The sequence below is a fragment of the Cheilinus undulatus genome, linkage group 1, assembly GCF_018320785.1.
Source record: "Cheilinus undulatus linkage group 1, ASM1832078v1, whole genome shotgun sequence".
Classification (NCBI taxonomy): Eukaryota; Metazoa; Chordata; class Actinopteri; order Labriformes; family Labridae; genus Cheilinus; species Cheilinus undulatus.
This window is the reverse complement of record NC_054865.1, coordinates 30,669,453-30,687,041: the sequence shown is the minus strand read 5'-3', so window position 1 is coordinate 30,687,041 and position 17,589 is coordinate 30,669,453. Positions and strand designations below refer to the sequence as shown.

The 17,589-nt window shown below is 38.8% G+C and overlaps 1 protein-coding gene across 1 annotated transcript in view; it reads left to right on the top strand.

Moving 5' to 3' along the window:
- The first annotated feature begins 7,572 nt into the window (after positions 1-7,572).
- The window catches only part of slc12a4 (solute carrier family 12 member 4), a 36,353-nt gene continuing 26,336 nt past the window's right edge, over positions 7,573-17,589 (top strand). Inside the window, exon 1 of the mRNA XM_041783051.1 lies at positions 7,573-7,796. Within this exon, the coding sequence (XP_041638985.1) occupies positions 7,661-7,796 (136 nt within the window). The 5' untranslated portion in view covers positions 7,573-7,660. The remainder of the gene's footprint in view (positions 7,797-17,589) is intronic.

Below are 17,589 nucleotides of genomic sequence, written 5' to 3'. Positions count from 1 at the left end.
CCCTGCAGGCAAATTCAATGCAACACTATCAGATCAGATGTAAATTACACCAAAAAAGACAGAAAGTTAAAGTACTACTTTCAAAAGGCACTGCTTTAATACTGCATGCAGTTTATCATGTTGACAGCAATTGTAAGTTAAAGAGAAAATTGTGTTGTAAAAGTAACTTGAAATAATAACCTATTTGTTGACAAAATAAAGAAATGACTTGCAAAAGAAAAAAAAATGTGGATATACTACTTATTGGGCAATTTCACATTGGCTATCCCCTCCAGATGTGATTACTCATTCTGTGTATTTCACATCACAGTGAGTCTAGCTTTGACACCATATCTTTGTGATAAGACACTACTTGCTCACATAATAAGAAAGGAAGTGGAGCTAAGTTATCTAGGCTGTTTTCTTATCACACTAATTTATAGTCTAATCCAGGGCATCTGGAGTGGGAGCGGAGGTCCACAGACATTATAGAGAAATTGACTGTCATACAAAGGGAATTAGGAACAATTTGGAGGATTTAAGCAATTTTTGCAGGGATGACTCAGAACAAAAGTGAAAAATTGCAGGTGAGGCCTGTCAACTGATTACACCTGATCTATATGGAATGAAAGCACATCTGGTGTTGATGTGGCTTCCCTTTGAATGTCTGATGTATGAATAGTAAAATTTAAGGTTTTGGAGGAATTAACTCCTACATTTTTTGTTAATCAGACATATCTTTCCTAAATCTGAAATCACAAAATGCCAATAAACTTACATAGGAGACAAATACTGATATGGCAATGAAAATGGCTTTAATGGTAGCTGTCCATGATGGCCAAGCTAGAAGGCTAGCCATGTCAGTCAAAGCCAGGTAGTGTGAATGGAGTGAATACCAGTCTGAGAGACGATGATTTTTGTGTGACATTTAGATCCACTTTTATGGAGCACTATGTTTCAAAAGTGATGCCATGATCAAGTCATTGTCTTTAAAGAAAGGATGACCAAATGTTATTATGTATTTAGGTTACATCACACTGCAGATCAGATCAGTAGAACATTTACTCTAGTGGTGTGCTTACACACACTGGCTCTATTTCAAACCAGATGATGTAGAAAATAACACCTGTGTGATAACAAGAATTCAAAAACCCAAACATTAAACTATCCCAGTTGTTTCTGTCAGGCAAGCACCTCCACAGCCAAAACAGAGACTGAGATGGAGTTTCTTTACGTCCACCATCAGACATATGATCACTGATATTAACAGGGGTAAGGCATTATGTTTCATCTGAATCTTGAATGAACACTGATAGAAAACCACAGGTTGCAATTAAAGTGCTCCCAGTACAATGTGCCTAAAGTGGGTAACTTGTGGCTAGTCATCACAGTTATCAAACATAAACATTTGTTTTCGTCTGCAATTTAGCTCAAAGTGATCTAGGAAGTGCTTTAAGTGGCCTTTGTTCAGATTGTTTACAAAGCAAACACTGACTCATCAACTGATTTTATGACTGTACTTTCCAAGATGCATCATACAAACCAAAGAAATCAAGCAATATACAAAAAGGAGATATTTTCATTTAAATATAGCAATAAATCATACACAAGACCTTGCCTTTTGGATAGGAGTACAACTACTCATGAGGTATGGGATCACAAGGATTTTAAAGGAAAATGTGTTGCTTTAGGCTAGTAGTAAATATATCACTTCACACAAGACAATCTTCTAAAAACAAACGTCAGACATCCTGCAATAGACCCTGGCGCCTTAGGCTACTTATTAAAAGTAATAAGCAGCATGTCACAGCTAAAACAAGAGCGTACACAACCATCAAGACAAATGCCACCCCAACCAATCACAGACTGTACTGCATCTAAACTAACTGAACTGACAAGTCATGAAATTCTGCAAAACATGTTCACAACTCCACAGGCCCTGTCCATGGTTGCTGGAAGTCCATGTGTCAGCAACATACACAACACCAAGCCCTAACAAACATCTCACATTCAACATTTTATTCTCCTAACATGACACCTTCACAACCTAGCGTCTCAGCAGGACGTCAAAGGTGTCACTGTCATTCTTTTAAATGCAGTTGTCTCAGAGTCAACAAATGAATGACAATGAACCAGCAACACATCAATAAGCCAATACAATAAGCCAGGAGCCTGGAACCAAAGCAGCTCATTCAGTTATGGGCTGTTCGTCACATGCCAAATTTTCATCCAAGAAAAGGCCTGTCCTATTCTTCTCTAAGCAGAAGGGCAAAGCGGCCATCTTGTCTCAGAATAGAAAAGGGAAAAGAGGAGAAAAATGTCTCACTTACCAGCTGTTAACTGTCCTCCAGGGTGGTAAACGTAAATAACAAATTCTTTCAGCTTCCCATCAGACGTAGCTCTCCAAAAACAGGATAAATTGATTGCCTTTTCCTGTCCACAGTCTTGAGAAAGATATCCCCTTTCTTCATCTGAATGCAGGTGTGCTTTCAGAACCCATGAGCAGTCAACCGAAAAGTTTCTTCACCGAAAATCATTTTTTACACTTCCGGGAATTAAGAAAAAACTTAGTTTGCTCAAACACTGATACAAATATTCCTAGCAACACTGAAAAGCTAGTTAACGCTGTTATCTGTCTTTCGCGGGTACGTTGCTAGCTTTCACAAGTCTTTTTTCTACCTTGTAAAGACAGTTTGAAAATTAGCGGTAGCATGACGTCATCACCGAGGTAAACAAGCTTCTCCTGCACTCGGAAGTGTCACAGACATAATACACATAATATAGTACAGTATGTCTATAGGAAGTGTACCGGTCAACGTGCAGCACTCCTTTTCACCACAAAGGCGTTTACTGCAACTGTAAAGCCAGAGTGACTCCGTTTCACTCATTTGAAGATAAAACTGGATAAGAATTTTTCGGTTTAAAACGAAAATAAGACTCAGTGCGCTAAAATAAGGTCAGTTAAACAGAAGACAAAAGATAGGTTTTTGCTTCCTGAAAAAGGCAATGTAATATTTTATCTCTTTGGGCCTAAAACTGTAATTAAAATCAAAATGAATGTGGACTGAAGTTTTACTGAATCTGTTTTTGATTATAGCCCAAACAAAAGAATTGCCACTGACTTTTCTCTTCATTGTCATTACTGCTATCCTTATCATTGTAAGCAGCCAAGTGTATTTTTATCAGCCCTTCCTGGGTAGCAAAGGCTGCCCTGTAAACTTGTGTGTAGGTGCTTTGTATTTATTTTGTTCACCTCACAGCAGTGCTATTGTCAACTTAAGGAATGTCTACAGCCTGTTTTCCATGAGAAAGATGAGACTTTGACTAGATAAAATAAATATTTAAGTCTTTTAATCGGTTTAGTTTTTGCCAAGCACACTTAAAAGACACCGGCATGTCATTGAGTTTTCGCCGGACATTCAAAATCCATGATATTTCTCGTTGTGGGTAAATCTGTCTACACACAATATATCTGTAGCTCAACTGCCTGTCAGCTGTAGAAATTAGGGATCAGAGGTTTGGCAGAGTGCATAAAAGATGCTAAAACTGGACTAAAACATTTGTTAGTTCAACTACTTGGAAACTAAAACTACAAGGAGTAGAAATGTGATTAAAATAATGAACATTTTAATCCTAAAATGAAGAATAAAATTAGAAATAACTGTCAAAATTAACATTGCCTCACAGACACTCTATGAACCTCTGTGCTTTAAAGTAAAGGCCTAAAACAATACAACTGTAGTGCGACAATGCCTACAACTCCCCCTTTTCTAAATAATTCAAAGCAATAATCTTTATACTGTTTACAGAATTACTTCAATTTAGGAGATATAAATTTAAAAGGACTTTATTAAAAATTAACCCCAGTTGTTGTTCCAGAAACAAGGCACATGGACACAGACCAGCTATAAACCAGGTACATTAACTGTTAGTTTGGCCATAAAGCTCTTTTGGAACAAAGATGCTATTGCCAACCTTTAGTCAGCCAAGCAGCCTGGCTGCATGGCATTCAGAGGCAGATCTCCAGTGGTTGAGACAAAGTGGAATGGCCGGGGGGGCATGTCAAGCTAATGTTGGCAGCCAAAGGTAATTGGATCGACTTGAGGCCCCTCAGGCATCGTATTAGAAAATCCTAATCAATGTCACTGGTAGAAAGACAAGGGGTGCTTAGCTTTCACAAGCAATTAGATTTAGCCACACAGCTAAGTACTGTTCATTTAAAATGCAAAGAAATCCCCCTTTTCAGACGATAATCTCAAAAGTTGCTCTTTACCCCATGAATTTATCAAAGTAAACAGCCTGACTGTGGGAAAGAGTGATGTAATACAGTCAAATGAAGTAAAATCATGATCGAATATCACTATTTACCAACATTATAGCAATAAAATTTCAGATCAAAGCATCACTTTAAAAAGATGATGTTTAAGTCTTTGTTGATTAGATTGGTTACACAAAACATGAAATAAACTGACAAGAGTAAATTAGCGATGCTTCTGCATGGGCCTACAATGATCTGGACTTGCTCCAGGCTGTTTTTTTTTTTTTACACTAGCCCATCACCAACACACAACACAACATTTCTGGCACTGTTTAAGTTTTTCCACATCACTCATTCCTGAAGATAAGAAGAGGTAAGGATTATATTTTCATATAAGGAAAAATATTGTGAGTTTTCAAGTTAGTATGACTTTTTTCATGTGTGCCCCCTTTTTCAAAATTATAAACCAGAGTATGCAGTGTGCCTTCCAAGAACAACAAGTCTGATGTATCTATTAAGTGTTTCAAGTCTGACACCTAGAGGGAGCCCACTAAAATTTAACATAAAGCTTGAAAGACCAAATGAATTTCCTCAATAGTTGAAGTATTCTAAGGCTGCCATCTAGTGGAGAGAAACCACAAGTGCATGTTATAGGAGTATTTTTTGCAGCTGGTGGCACAAAAAGACATCATTTAAGTAAGGAAATAGAAAATGAGTTATCATCATGGCCTTTAGATAGAGGTATAATAATTAATAAGTTTTACATTTAATGTGAAAAAGTTCTAGCCCTTTCTGTCAACATAGACACCAGCTTAAATCTCACAGGGTCATTTTTATAGTTCCCAAGAGGAGTTTCTTTCAGTATACTAAAGTAATGCACTTTTACTCTTGATGTAAAGCCATTTCAGGATAAATGTAAGCTTTCTTACTTTGGTTTGTTTACCACCATAACCTCAAGTCTTGTCCTGTCTTGTGGGGAAAAAAAACTGACCACAGAGGGCCTCCCATTTCTTGGGACCTGCCCCTGTTGCCTACATGTCTTTCCAGAAGACTGAGTAATTGTTGTGAAAAAAAGAAAAGCCCTGCCTGCCTGCTGCTCACTGACCCACACTCATACACCGCTCAGCATGAGTTTGTCCAGGAAATGACTTTATATGGCTTAAGGAATTTAATGTGCATTGTTTTACCAAGCCAGCAGTTCAGGAAAACGTACTTGTTATATCAAAGCTTTTGTTCGTCTTTAGAAATGACAAAGACAACAGCACCACATTTCATTAAGTGACACAGCTGTAAGAGCAAGTATTGCTATATCCTAATAGGGGCCTTTTTATATTTCAAGAAGAGAAATTCTGCTTCCAAAACAGGACATGGCCATAATCTTTATGTTTACCATAAACATCTAGTATCAGACAAACTTACATACACACTAACAGCACAACAGAAATGTGTGTTTTTTAAGCAAATTAGGTCCCGTTCATTGGCTGGAAGTGTCTCAACAAGCAGATAACAAATCCTCTTTTCGCTCTGGCATACAGTACACTATGAGTAATAACCCCTGAGGAGCTAACATGCTGAAACAAGGGATCAAGCCTACATGTCAGTAGGCTATTATGTTGATAATTTCTTTTGATCAGTTTCAAGTTGTTCAAGAACCTTCATGCTGTAAGATCATGGTGTTGGGAGCCAAAGATAGTAGAGCTACTGCTGCTGCCTCATCATTGGGTCATTTACTTTATTTGCATTTACATTTCTCTTTCTATTTTCAGGTTTTATTTTTCAAGATTTCTTTTGGGGATTGTATGTCTTTATTGATAGAAATAGGACTGTGGATGCCTGCAGAGCTCAGAGACAGGATTGTCGCAAGGCACAGATCTCAGGAAGGCTACAAAAAAATCTCTTTCACTGAAGGTTCCCAGGAGCACAGTGACCTCCATTATTCTCAACTAGAAGTTTGGCACAACCAGGACCCTTCCAATGGCTTATTTTTTTTTTTTCTCTATAGAGAGATGTGTGCCTTTTCTACTCATGTCATATCATCTTAAATCACCACAGGTGGACTCCAATCAGGGTGTAGAAACATCTCAGCAAAGATTAAGAGAAATGGAAGGAACCTGAAATAAATTTCAAGTGTTTTTGTGGAGAGTCTGAATACTTATGTCAATGTGATATTTCAGTCTTTTATTTTTATACCTTTCTAAAAAAATTTAAAATTCTGTTTTCACTTTGTCATGATGGGGTGCTGAGTGTAGATTACTGAGAATTTTTTTTTTTTTTTTTTTTTTTAACTGTAGCATCCTTTTCTATTTTAAATATCTACTTTTTGTTGGCCTGGTTATTGACGCCTACTTTGTGGTTCCCGGCCTTTGCTTCATCCATCAAAGTCCTTCTAAACATCTGTATAAAAAGAGCTACTATTATTGATGTACTTCCACCAGAAACTGGTTGACCTGTACTTTCTTTGAAGTGAATAAATGGGGAAAAAAAAACAAAAAAACATTGCTGAAGTTCTTGGGTACATGCAACTGTCCTAAGAGCATCTCAGTCAAGTGAATAACCAGCATTTTTTCCTGCAATGGCAGATTGTTGTATCTAGGTCAAAGTAAGATCACCTTAGACCCACAGCCAATTTAAAAAAAATCTGAAATCCTAACAGAACAGTTGCAAGATTTACAGCTGCCTTAAACAAGACCTCTAATGACAGCTTTGGAGTCTTTGATCCACTGTTTTATGGCTTGAGAGCAGCTACTATTCCTGGAAAGAGGTAAACTCTACAGTCTGTTAGAGACGTTACTGCAATCACTGCTGAGGCTTTTTCTCGCAGCAAAGTCATAATGTTTTAACTTAAGTTGACACAGTAAGATAATGAATGAATGAAACAGCTACATTTTAAGTCCTGATGACCATGTATAAGGTTTGAAAAATGATTTTTTCTTTCCCTCTCCCCTTCACTCTGCTTCCCCGTCACCCATTTAGTTTGATTATTTTCCAAACTGCCACGTCGCTGTCTGTGTGTGTTTTGGGAAAAGGCCCACACACAGATGACTGTGTGTCTGAACATTGAACGCCGTTCATCCTGACACAGAGCAGAGAGAGGGGTTGTCCCTTCCCTCTTTCACCCTCTGATGACTCAGACATGACTAACCTGACTCTTCAATCAAACTTTGGACTGCAGATCACTTCTTCATCTTCTGGGTGTCTTCCCAATTGCATCCCCCAGACCCACAAAGCATTTCTGTTCACACACATACAAAACCCAGGAGGGGCCGGCCTGTGGGCGGGGACTATGGTAATACCCTCCAGAGGAAGTGAGCGCAGTGTAGTGGAATGTAGTTGCCATTAGTGGGAGTTGAGCTGAGGTTGAGGCTAACAGCTAGCCTGCTATGTGGAGTGTGAGCTGGAGACACGGAGCAGAGTGATGAAAACATGCCTCACTTCACTGTGGTACCTGTAAAGGATCAAGCTCAGTCCAGCTATGACAGTCTGGAGGGGATTAACTGGGTGGATTACAGGGACACTGGACAGGACTACCCTGATCATCATGACACTGTCAGCTCTGATGGTGAGTCTCACAACTTTTTCTGAACTTTTTATCCCTCAGATTGGACTCTAATTTGAAAGTTTTAAATGTGAAAAGTGTGTGCTAACAGTGAAAGTTCAGTGACTGGGGCCCAGTACAGCATGGGCAAGCTTTGCTTTGTCCTGAGAAGCTCTCAACAGCTGGTTGTATGGTTACCATAGCAATTCTCCAGCGCCAAAAAGCAGTTTTCCTATATAAGGTGGGTCTGTTGACAGCTCACTTTGGGGAAAGTTATTGCAACATTTCTCTCAGTGTACTGGAGCATTTTCTGATGGAGTCCTTTCAAAATAAAATCACGGACAGATAAGTAACAAAGGGGAGAGAAACAATGACGGGGTGAGGGAAAAGCACAACAGAGGGTGGGAATTTTTGGAGGGAGGGGGTGGCTGACACCACCACAACAAGAAAAGGCCTCAAGTGCTTCCTTGCACAAAAGATGGAGCTCTCTTTGTGCCAGCGAGGGATTTCCTTTCACAGCGATTGGCTGCTCAACAACACAGGAGCAGATTTGTCCCTCCTCGCCTCTCTGCCTCAGCTTGTCTCGCACTGTCACTCACTTGTTTCTGCACTGTATCATCATGGGAGGGGTGGGGGGTTGAAGTCCCAGACAGAAGAGAAAGGGAGAACAAGGAGAGGAGCTTGTGCGATTACGGGTGAACAGGGCTGTTTTGTGTGGGCTCAGGGAGCAAACCACATGGGGGAACAGAGTTGTTTAATAAAAGACACACATGGGTGTGGCCTTCAAATGAAGCACCCACGCTTTACCAGGCACCCAGAAGGCCAGGCCGGGCACTGGAACCACAAACTTACTGGTCATCCATTTAAATCACATCACAACCCAGCAGTGTATCCATGCTCCTTAAAACTAAGTAGAAGCTTACAGTCTTACAGCTTTAAATGATTTTAATAAGGGATATATTTGTGTAGGTGTATGAATGTATTAATGCATACATATCAATTTGCAAGGATGCCTCCATGCAATCCATCCTTTAGTCAGTCACAGAGTTGAAGTAAACTGATATTTCAAACATAACAAGCAGGAATCTGCAAATGTTGACCTAGCTGGCTTCTTGTATATTTGTGGAATGCAAGGAGAGCCAAATGCCACTCACCAGCAGCAGAAATATAAGTAGATATACTTCAGAGACTACATATAACAATAGTTTAAAAGTAAGGAAAAGTAGTGGCTTAAATCTGTTAAGTAGAACTTTGTACTATGACATAATGATAACAGAGAGGAAGGAAAGGCAGATGTCCTAAAATAACCTTCTGAGTTTTATGGATCAGTTTGGGATAGAGCCTGTTGCTGTCTCCCTCGTCTTCCTGCTGTCATAATTCATCCCAACTCCCCTGAGGAGAGCTTCCTGAAGCCTGAGAACAACAACCATTGAAGTTGGTGCATTGCTGCAGGGATGACTGTATGTTTAAGAGGGCTAAAGAAGGAGAGGAAGGAAGTGAGCCTGTCATAAATATTGAGATGGAGCAAAGGTTGCACTCTATAGTACAATTTAGTTTGAAACACGTGGGAACTAAACATTTACAGCTGCTTAAGTCGGTGTTGATGACATTGTATTTCTTGTGTTCATAGAGGAGTTATTTAGTCCAGTGATTCTCAAAATGGTGTTGCAAGGCACACTGGTTTGCCTCAAGGCAAGTCTTAGTGGGCCATGGGAATTTGTACAACCACTCATTATCACTACAACTACACAACAACTTAGGTTACTCTCTAACATGTTAGAGGCTGTGTTTATGAAAGCTGTAACATGTTTCAAAGAAGCTATTTTGTACAGATATGAAAATGATTGAAATTCACTGATTTAGTCACATGGACATATTCATGTTATTATTTACATTTAAAAAAAAATTAAGAACAGAGTTTAGATATTTTTATATTACAACATGATTACAGAGATTTCCTATTTTTGTTTTTTTTCTAATTTAGTTTTTTTAAGCAGAAATAAGATTGATAAATAAACAAATTTATATAAGAATAAATTATGATTATTATCAACTATTGTTGTTAATACTTATATTTTCAATAATAAAAATTATGAACAATAACAATTGTAAAATAATAATAATAACAATAATTAATTAAATAAAAAAATAAAATGTATCATGTCTTAATCTGTAGAGTTTTCCAAGAATACCTTTGGGCATGACGAGTGAAGTTACTGACTCAGCTAGAGAACTACTGATAGTGGAGACCATCCTTAAAGTGACAAGAATAAGTAACTGAACACTGTTGAAAAGACATTTCTAGACAAACTGTACCTCCAGTTACTGAAAGACTAAAGGGTTAGAGGTTGTTCAAAAACAAGTTGTGATAACATTAAAATCCATAACAGCTTTTTCAGTTTTATTTTTCTGAATTTACAGGGTGCTTTTCTGTTTTAAGTTAACACTATCACTTGAAGTAGTTTCATCCACAAATTAGACAATCATTCCCTAATCTGCAGAGTTTTCCCAGAAGGCCCTTGGGCATTTAACACTTTGCCCCATGAGTGAAGTTACTGATCCAGTTATAGTCCTGCTTGTGTGGGGCCACCACAAACACTTTGGATGCTATATTGAATATGAAGGAAGAGAAAATCCTGGTTCAGTGAACTAGTGAGCTGGCTCTTTTGGCTCCCAAACAGCTCTACATCCGGGTACAAGTATGGCTTCATTTGACCTGCAAGTTTTAGCAATGTCATAACATATGACTGATATTTGGGCAGGTATTTTACTCCACTATGCTCAATTTATTTAAATTGATTAAAATATCATGTAATAAAAATTATTTTCAAAATGTACTGTCTCCCCAAAACACCCTGTTGGTCAGATGAAATCTGCTCATTGGCTGGGCTGTATGACACACCTGGAATACAACATTAATGTTACACCATCGAACCATAATTCTTAATTCATGGTGTACCTGTGGTAAAAATAAAATTGGCAATAGTAATAATGATATGAAACGGCTCTCAAATGGGAGCCGGCTTTTATTGTTGACGTAGAAGAGTCAGCTCTTTGAACCGGCTCGTTCACAAACAACCCATCACTACAGTGCACACCTTTCAATTATTGTCAGTTGTAGTCACACAAGTTGGCCTTTTGTGAGTGACAAAGAAGTTCCTGATTAAGTATGGGATAGAAATAAGGGAAAATTGAAGTGAATGAAGATGCTTTTAATCAAAGAACATGTAGCTTTACGAAAAGTACTTAAACTTGTTGTTTTGAGTTAACCTTGCAAAGCAGATGGATACACCCATTTCTGTTTTTCTCATTGACAAATCCATCTTGCAAAGCTCCCGTTTAAACCGTTAAGACCTGGTTAGAAAGTGACAGGACCAATCAGCAACAAGGGGCAGTACTTTTAGGCGCAGCAGAGTCTTGACGTAGGCAAGCAACATTTCTTTATTAAAAGAAGCACAAAGACCAGCACTGAGTTGTTTTCTTTTCAAAAACGACAAAAGTCGTGTACTGACATGTCTACAGCCACCATGGTAGGGTTATGCAGTTCTCTATGGAGTTTATTCCTCAGTAGCCGCACACGAACACCTCAGTAGTGGCTGAGAGGCCACATGTTTTGATACTCTGATTGGCCCGTAAAGATGAGACAGAAAGTTAATCCAATCACCCTCCAAGTTTTATTCAAAGGCTCTGCCTTTTCCCAAAACACTGTATATCGAAGGATTTCCAGATGGATGTGCGAAACAAATCTATCTGGCGTGTCAGATTAGTTTTGAGTTGGATTTCAACAGAATTTTAAAGCATATGAAATTTTCTAGAGTGTAGTTAAGTGAAGAGTGTAGTTAACTCAACATGAATGTACGAGTAAAACTGAGTTGAGTTAACTTGAAATAGCTAAGTACCTGCTGCTAAACAAATACTGTTTTTTTCAGTTACCTCTAATGTTGTGAGTTCTGTTAACTCGTCAGAGATTGTAGAGGAAATTATATATTTTAACTTGAGTCTATTAAAAAAATGTATTTCCATTACACAAAAACTTTGACATAGTTTCAGCAAATATTTTGAGTATATTTGACTTATTTAGTTTTACAGTGTTGTTCAAGTCTAAGACTTAAAGTGAGCAACTCTATCATGAAAATATCATGATATCACATCACACCAAACCAATTCTCAACTTTGGATACAACTGTTGACATATATTGTCTTATGAGAACTTTTTTACTTGCTATCAGTTAAATATTTAACAGATATTTATTTAGAAATCCTTCAATGGAAATATCCATCCATCCATCCATCTTCTTCCGTTTATCCGAGATCGGGTTGCGGGGGCAGCAGCCTTAGCAGGGAAGCCCAGACTTCCCTCTCCCCGGCCACTTCATCCAGCTCTTCCCAGGGGATCCCGAGGCGTTCCCAGGCCAGCCGAGCGACATAGTCTCTCCAGCGTGTCCTGGGTTTTCCCCGGGGCCTCCTCCCAGTGGGACTTGCCCGGAACACCTCACCAGGGAGGCATCCAGGAGGCATTCGGACTAGATGCCCGAGCCACCTCATCTGGCTCCTCTCAACGTGGAGGAGCAGCGGCTCTACTCCGAGTCTCTCCCGGATGACCGAGCTTCTCACCCTATCTCTAAGGGAGAGCCCAGACACCCTGCGGAGGAAACTCATTTCAGCTGCCTGTATCTGTGATCTCGTTCTTTCAGTCACTACCCACCGCTTGTGACCATAGGTGAGGGTGGGAACATAGATCGACCGGTAATGGTTCAATGGAAATATATTCATTTGAAAGTAGGAATATTTTTTTTATTATTATTATAGAAAGAGGAAGTGGATACACTTAATAATTTTAAGCCTGAGTTTCTCCTACTTCAGTTTTCCATGTAAAGTTGTGACACATTTAAAAAGGAAAAAGTTGAGCAAGCTTGTGTTTTGCGGTATAAGCGGTCCAAGAGTGGGTGTGGTTACAGCATGATTTCATCATGAGAGTGGTGGGCTTATGATGAGTGTCTCAGAAACAGTGTGACATGTGCATCATGGAGGAAGTGACACAATGCAGAGTCTGTTTCAGCATGTAAACTTGGCTCTGTCCACCACAGTACACTGCCCACACTGTGGTCATTGTGACAGCTCTGCACTCCTGAGCAAGAGTAAGAAATAGCTCTCACATCTCAGAGAGGAAAGTTTGTAGCAGTGGAGCTCCTCTTAGCCTCTTTTCACTGCAGGACATGTCAAAAAGGGAGTAAATGTGTTTTTTAGAACACACTTAACCTTGGGGAACATTATTTTGCATTTGATGCCAATGGTTAAATGAAGCCTCGGTTCCTTATTATCAATAAGTTCCCCCTCTTTTCAACCTTTACATTATAACATCACAGCCCTCTAGCCATAATTACAGTATTGATGCTCCTTACTTCAACTGTGAAAGGGAAATGTAAGCAAAACACACGATTTGATTTCTATCCCAAACCCAATTCCTTTAGATTGTTTGTTTATTCTGATTATTTCATCCACTTGGGGGCAGCAGACCAAATTAAATAAAAACAAAAAATAAATACACCTTATGGTCATCCAAATCACCATGGAAACAAATGTTTAATGTTGGTTTTATCCATGTAACACAAATGTGCTTTTTGTCCTTAGTAAAATATTTTTCTGCAGGGTCTAACATTTTCCTTTCCTTTGGCACCAACTTTAAGTCATGAAAATACATTAAAGTTGTAGAAATAAAGAAAGGAACCATATATGTGTGTCAGGCTAAGCATAAATAACCATGTACTGTCCATATGTCTTGTTTGTGTTGGCCTAAATCGAGCAGATCCAGACAAACGTAGTGAGTGGATAATTCCAAGTATGCTGCAGTGTGTTCCCTCTCTAAGTCAGGAGAACAGGGGATCATTCCTGTCATGCAGTCTGGCATGCCACACAGATGGCCTTGAACAGATAAACACTGTGCTGGAGCACAAATGTGGAACTGATGACAGAGTTGGAACAAATTCAGACACACACAAACATGCAAACATGCAACACATATCAACCCATGTTTAAGTCTTCGGTACACTCTCTTCAGATCTGCATAAAGATAATACTTCATTTGTGGCACATTATTCCTATGATGCAGTAGTATTTCCATATAGTCAGCTGCAGTCTTTGTTCCATCTGCTTACCCCCATCAAAGTTACATCAGCACAACAGAGCAGCACAGATGTTTTCCTCCCCAGCATTTGCATCTGCTTTTCATTAAAGTCTCCCGGAGATTGATCCTCAGCAAGTGGGGTTTGAATCTTAAGGCTTTTTCTCCACTGTGTGTTTATAGTTGAAAATACTACACAGGTATTGTTCAGTTTAGAGTTCATAGCTGATTTTCCTGGGTGTTACTTGGTTAGATTAACAGTGTGTATATTCTGCCAGCAGGACGCTTAACTCCATATTTACAAAAATTAAACCATTGCTTTCGTTTCATGGATGGATTTCACATAATAAGGGAGAAAAGCTGTTAAAAGTGGCCTACCTTGTTCACACCACAAGCTTCTGGCATTGCATTCTAGGATTTCTGGGCAGTTTGACAAAGGAAGTGTGCATCTAACAGCAGAAATGGTGGTTTAAAGTTTAGTAAATACATCTATGGAGGACAGCTTTGGTTGAGTCCTCAATTCAAGACAAGAAGTTATCAAAAGAGGTGAGTAGAGCTCAAACATGTGTCTCCCACAGCAGCTCCTGCCTTTACAAGGCACGTCCCATTAAAACCATAAAAATAAAGAATTCCTCTGGCTTTTGAATCTGCTGGAAATAATTACAGTAGTCAGTTTTTTTGTTACTTAAAACTTTTCAATGCAAAAATTCTGCATTTGTACCAGGTTGTGGTCTATCACATTTGGAATTTAAAAAGATGAAGAAAAAGTCAGAGTTGCAAACTTGTTTACAATTGATCTGGGATAAACTGTATATAAAAAGAGAAGTAACCACAAAACTGTCTGACTGCAGATCATTCATCTCTCACGGCCACTCTCAAGGACCGCTCATCTGAGACGCCATATATCACAGAACAGAAATACACGCTAAAACTTTTGAATTAAAATCTGATTAAACTTTTATTTGAATAAGGTTAAGAGATAAAGTAACAGAATACCAGAATTTAAAAGTAAAAAAAAACGCATTACCTGATTATTGAACATTTAATAAAGCCGAGTGGACAGTCTGCTTACAGGAAAAAAGCTTGTCCTCCATGAAAACATTTCAACACAGCCAGGGTAGCTTACGTAGCTCTTTTAGCTTTGTTAGCAGTGTAAGCTATGTAGACAATGGAGCTACATTCCTACAGTAGTGATGTAGCTAACATAGCTTAAGCTAAACTCACAAAGCAGCTACATAAGCTAGGTACCTGCATTATCTACATAGATGAGTTAGCTTAAGCTATGTTTTCTGTAGCTTTTTTTGCTTCAGCTAACTTAGCTTTAGATAATGTAGCTATATAGCTAATATTAAAGCTAAACCCACAAAGTAGCTGGCTTAGCTATCTAGATACGCTATCTCTAGGGCTACTTGAACTTAAGATATGTGGTGTAACTCACATTGCTAAAGCTAATTTTTCTATAGATAATAGAGCAACCTAGCTACCATTGCTAAAACTTAGCTCACAAAGCAGTTAGGTAAGTTACGTAGATCAATACCAACACGGCTTTGTGTGGTGCAGCTATATTTGCCAAAGCTCACGTTGCTTAAGCTAACTTACTACATCTGCTCATGTAGTAACATTAATTATGCAGCTATGTTAGCTTTAGCTAAAGCTAATGAAGCTAAAGTGAACCACTGTTCGTGTAACTACTTCTAAAGCTGGTCTATACATAATCTAATACTGGATTAGACCTCTGACCTTTTTCTCACTTCTGTTTATGAATGTAACTGCCAGACTTTGTTTTTATGAATAAAGTTGACTATATAAAACAAACTGGAAATACATTGTACTGGCAAATTATGGCTTTTTTCTTCTGACATATATATAAATATATATATGGTGTTTTAGATGAACAGTCTGTGAGAGTGGCTATAAGAGATAAATGGTTTGCAGCCAGACTCCACTTGCATCTCTCTCTCCCTCTCTCTCACCCCTTTTAAAGTTTTGTTTAGACATAACATTAGTGCAATGTGACTCAAAATTTATTGCAGTTATTTCTGGACAACAAGTACGACAGTAATTTTAGTTAGAGGAGCCATAAGAAAAACTCATATTTTGTATAACTGAGTGTGTATCCTACACCATCATGTTTGAGTAGTGTTACAAAATGAACACACAGCATATAAGGTGATGTGTACATAAGGCAGTCTGTATCCGTGTCATAGCATGTTCAGAATAGGACCTGTGTGATAACATTAGCAAACATCAATAAGTAGAGTCAGAACTTCATTTAGAACATCAAACAGTTTTTGAGACACTACAGAAAGAAAATCTCCCTCTACACTTATTTATTACTAACTGACATAAGCATTTACTTTTTGCATATCCTCTCTAAAGTGTACTGTATGATGCATCTCTTCCCGCCCACTTTGACCCCCCCAAGGCGACAAGGCTAAGTGGTCATCTTTTCTCGTCATTAGCACACATCAAATTTAATACGTTTTGCTGCAAGACTCAGCAGGTTGGCATTCCTCAGCTCTGTTCAGATTAAATACAGAAATAACAACTAGCAGTGGCCTGTTGCTACAGCTGATTTTTAAAAGCCATGGAGAAGTGAAAAAAAGGAAAGGAACCAAAACAACACAGCCACAGTTGGGAAAAACGAAAACAATTACTTCAACTTTTTTTCATATTTTTGCCCAACAGTTGAGATAAAGTGTACAAACTGGATCATTATGTTGATTCTTTTTCTGACCAAAAAAGGACAAATAGAGTGTAATATTATATGCTGCCTACAACACAATAATAATCACAAATCATACATCAATACATCAAATCATACAAAATGTGAAACAGTTATGATGTATACATGTCAACAGCACAAGTGCCTATAAAAGAATTGAGCCCCCCCCCCCCCCCATGCTCTACTCTTTCTGCAAAGTAATGCCAATTAAACTAAAATATGTAAGGTAAAAAAAAGTGACCACATAAATATCCCCCTTCAAGGCAGTATTGGGAGGTGTACCTTTGGCTGCACTTAGTCTGTGTGGATAATTCTCAACTAGGCTTTCACACCTGGACCCTGCAATTTTACTCCATTCTTCTTGGCAAAACTGCTCAAGTTCTGTCAGGTTGCACAGGGACTGGGCATGCAGCCCTTTTCAAGTCCAGCCACAAATTTTCTATTGGATTGAAGTCTGGGCTTTGACTTGGCCACTCTAGAACATTCTCCTTGTTCTCTTGCAGACTGAATAAGATTGTCCTCCTGGATTTTCCTATATTTTGCTGCATTCAATTTACTCTCTACCTCTATAAGCCTTATAGGGTCAGCTGCTGAGGAGCATCCCCACAGCATGATGCTGCCACCACCTTGATTCACAATCGGGATGCTTCGTTTGTGATGATGTGCAGTGTTCTGCCAACATGGCGTCTTGTCTGATGGCCAAAAAGCACCATGTTGGTTTTATTAGACCTAGGCCTGTTAATATTAACGTGTTAACGCCCATGATTTATCTGGAAAGCTTAATGCGTTACAAAACCCCCCCCCACAATTTAATCATATGACTAAGTTTGACCACAGCTTCCTCCTGTAGTCCTTCTGTGCAGATGTTTACGTCCCTGGGGTGAAAAGGTTAAAGGCAGGTCAAACACAGCCAGCAGTGATGAGTGAGGAGACAGACCCAGGTCTGCTTCATGGCAAATTTTTATTTTAAA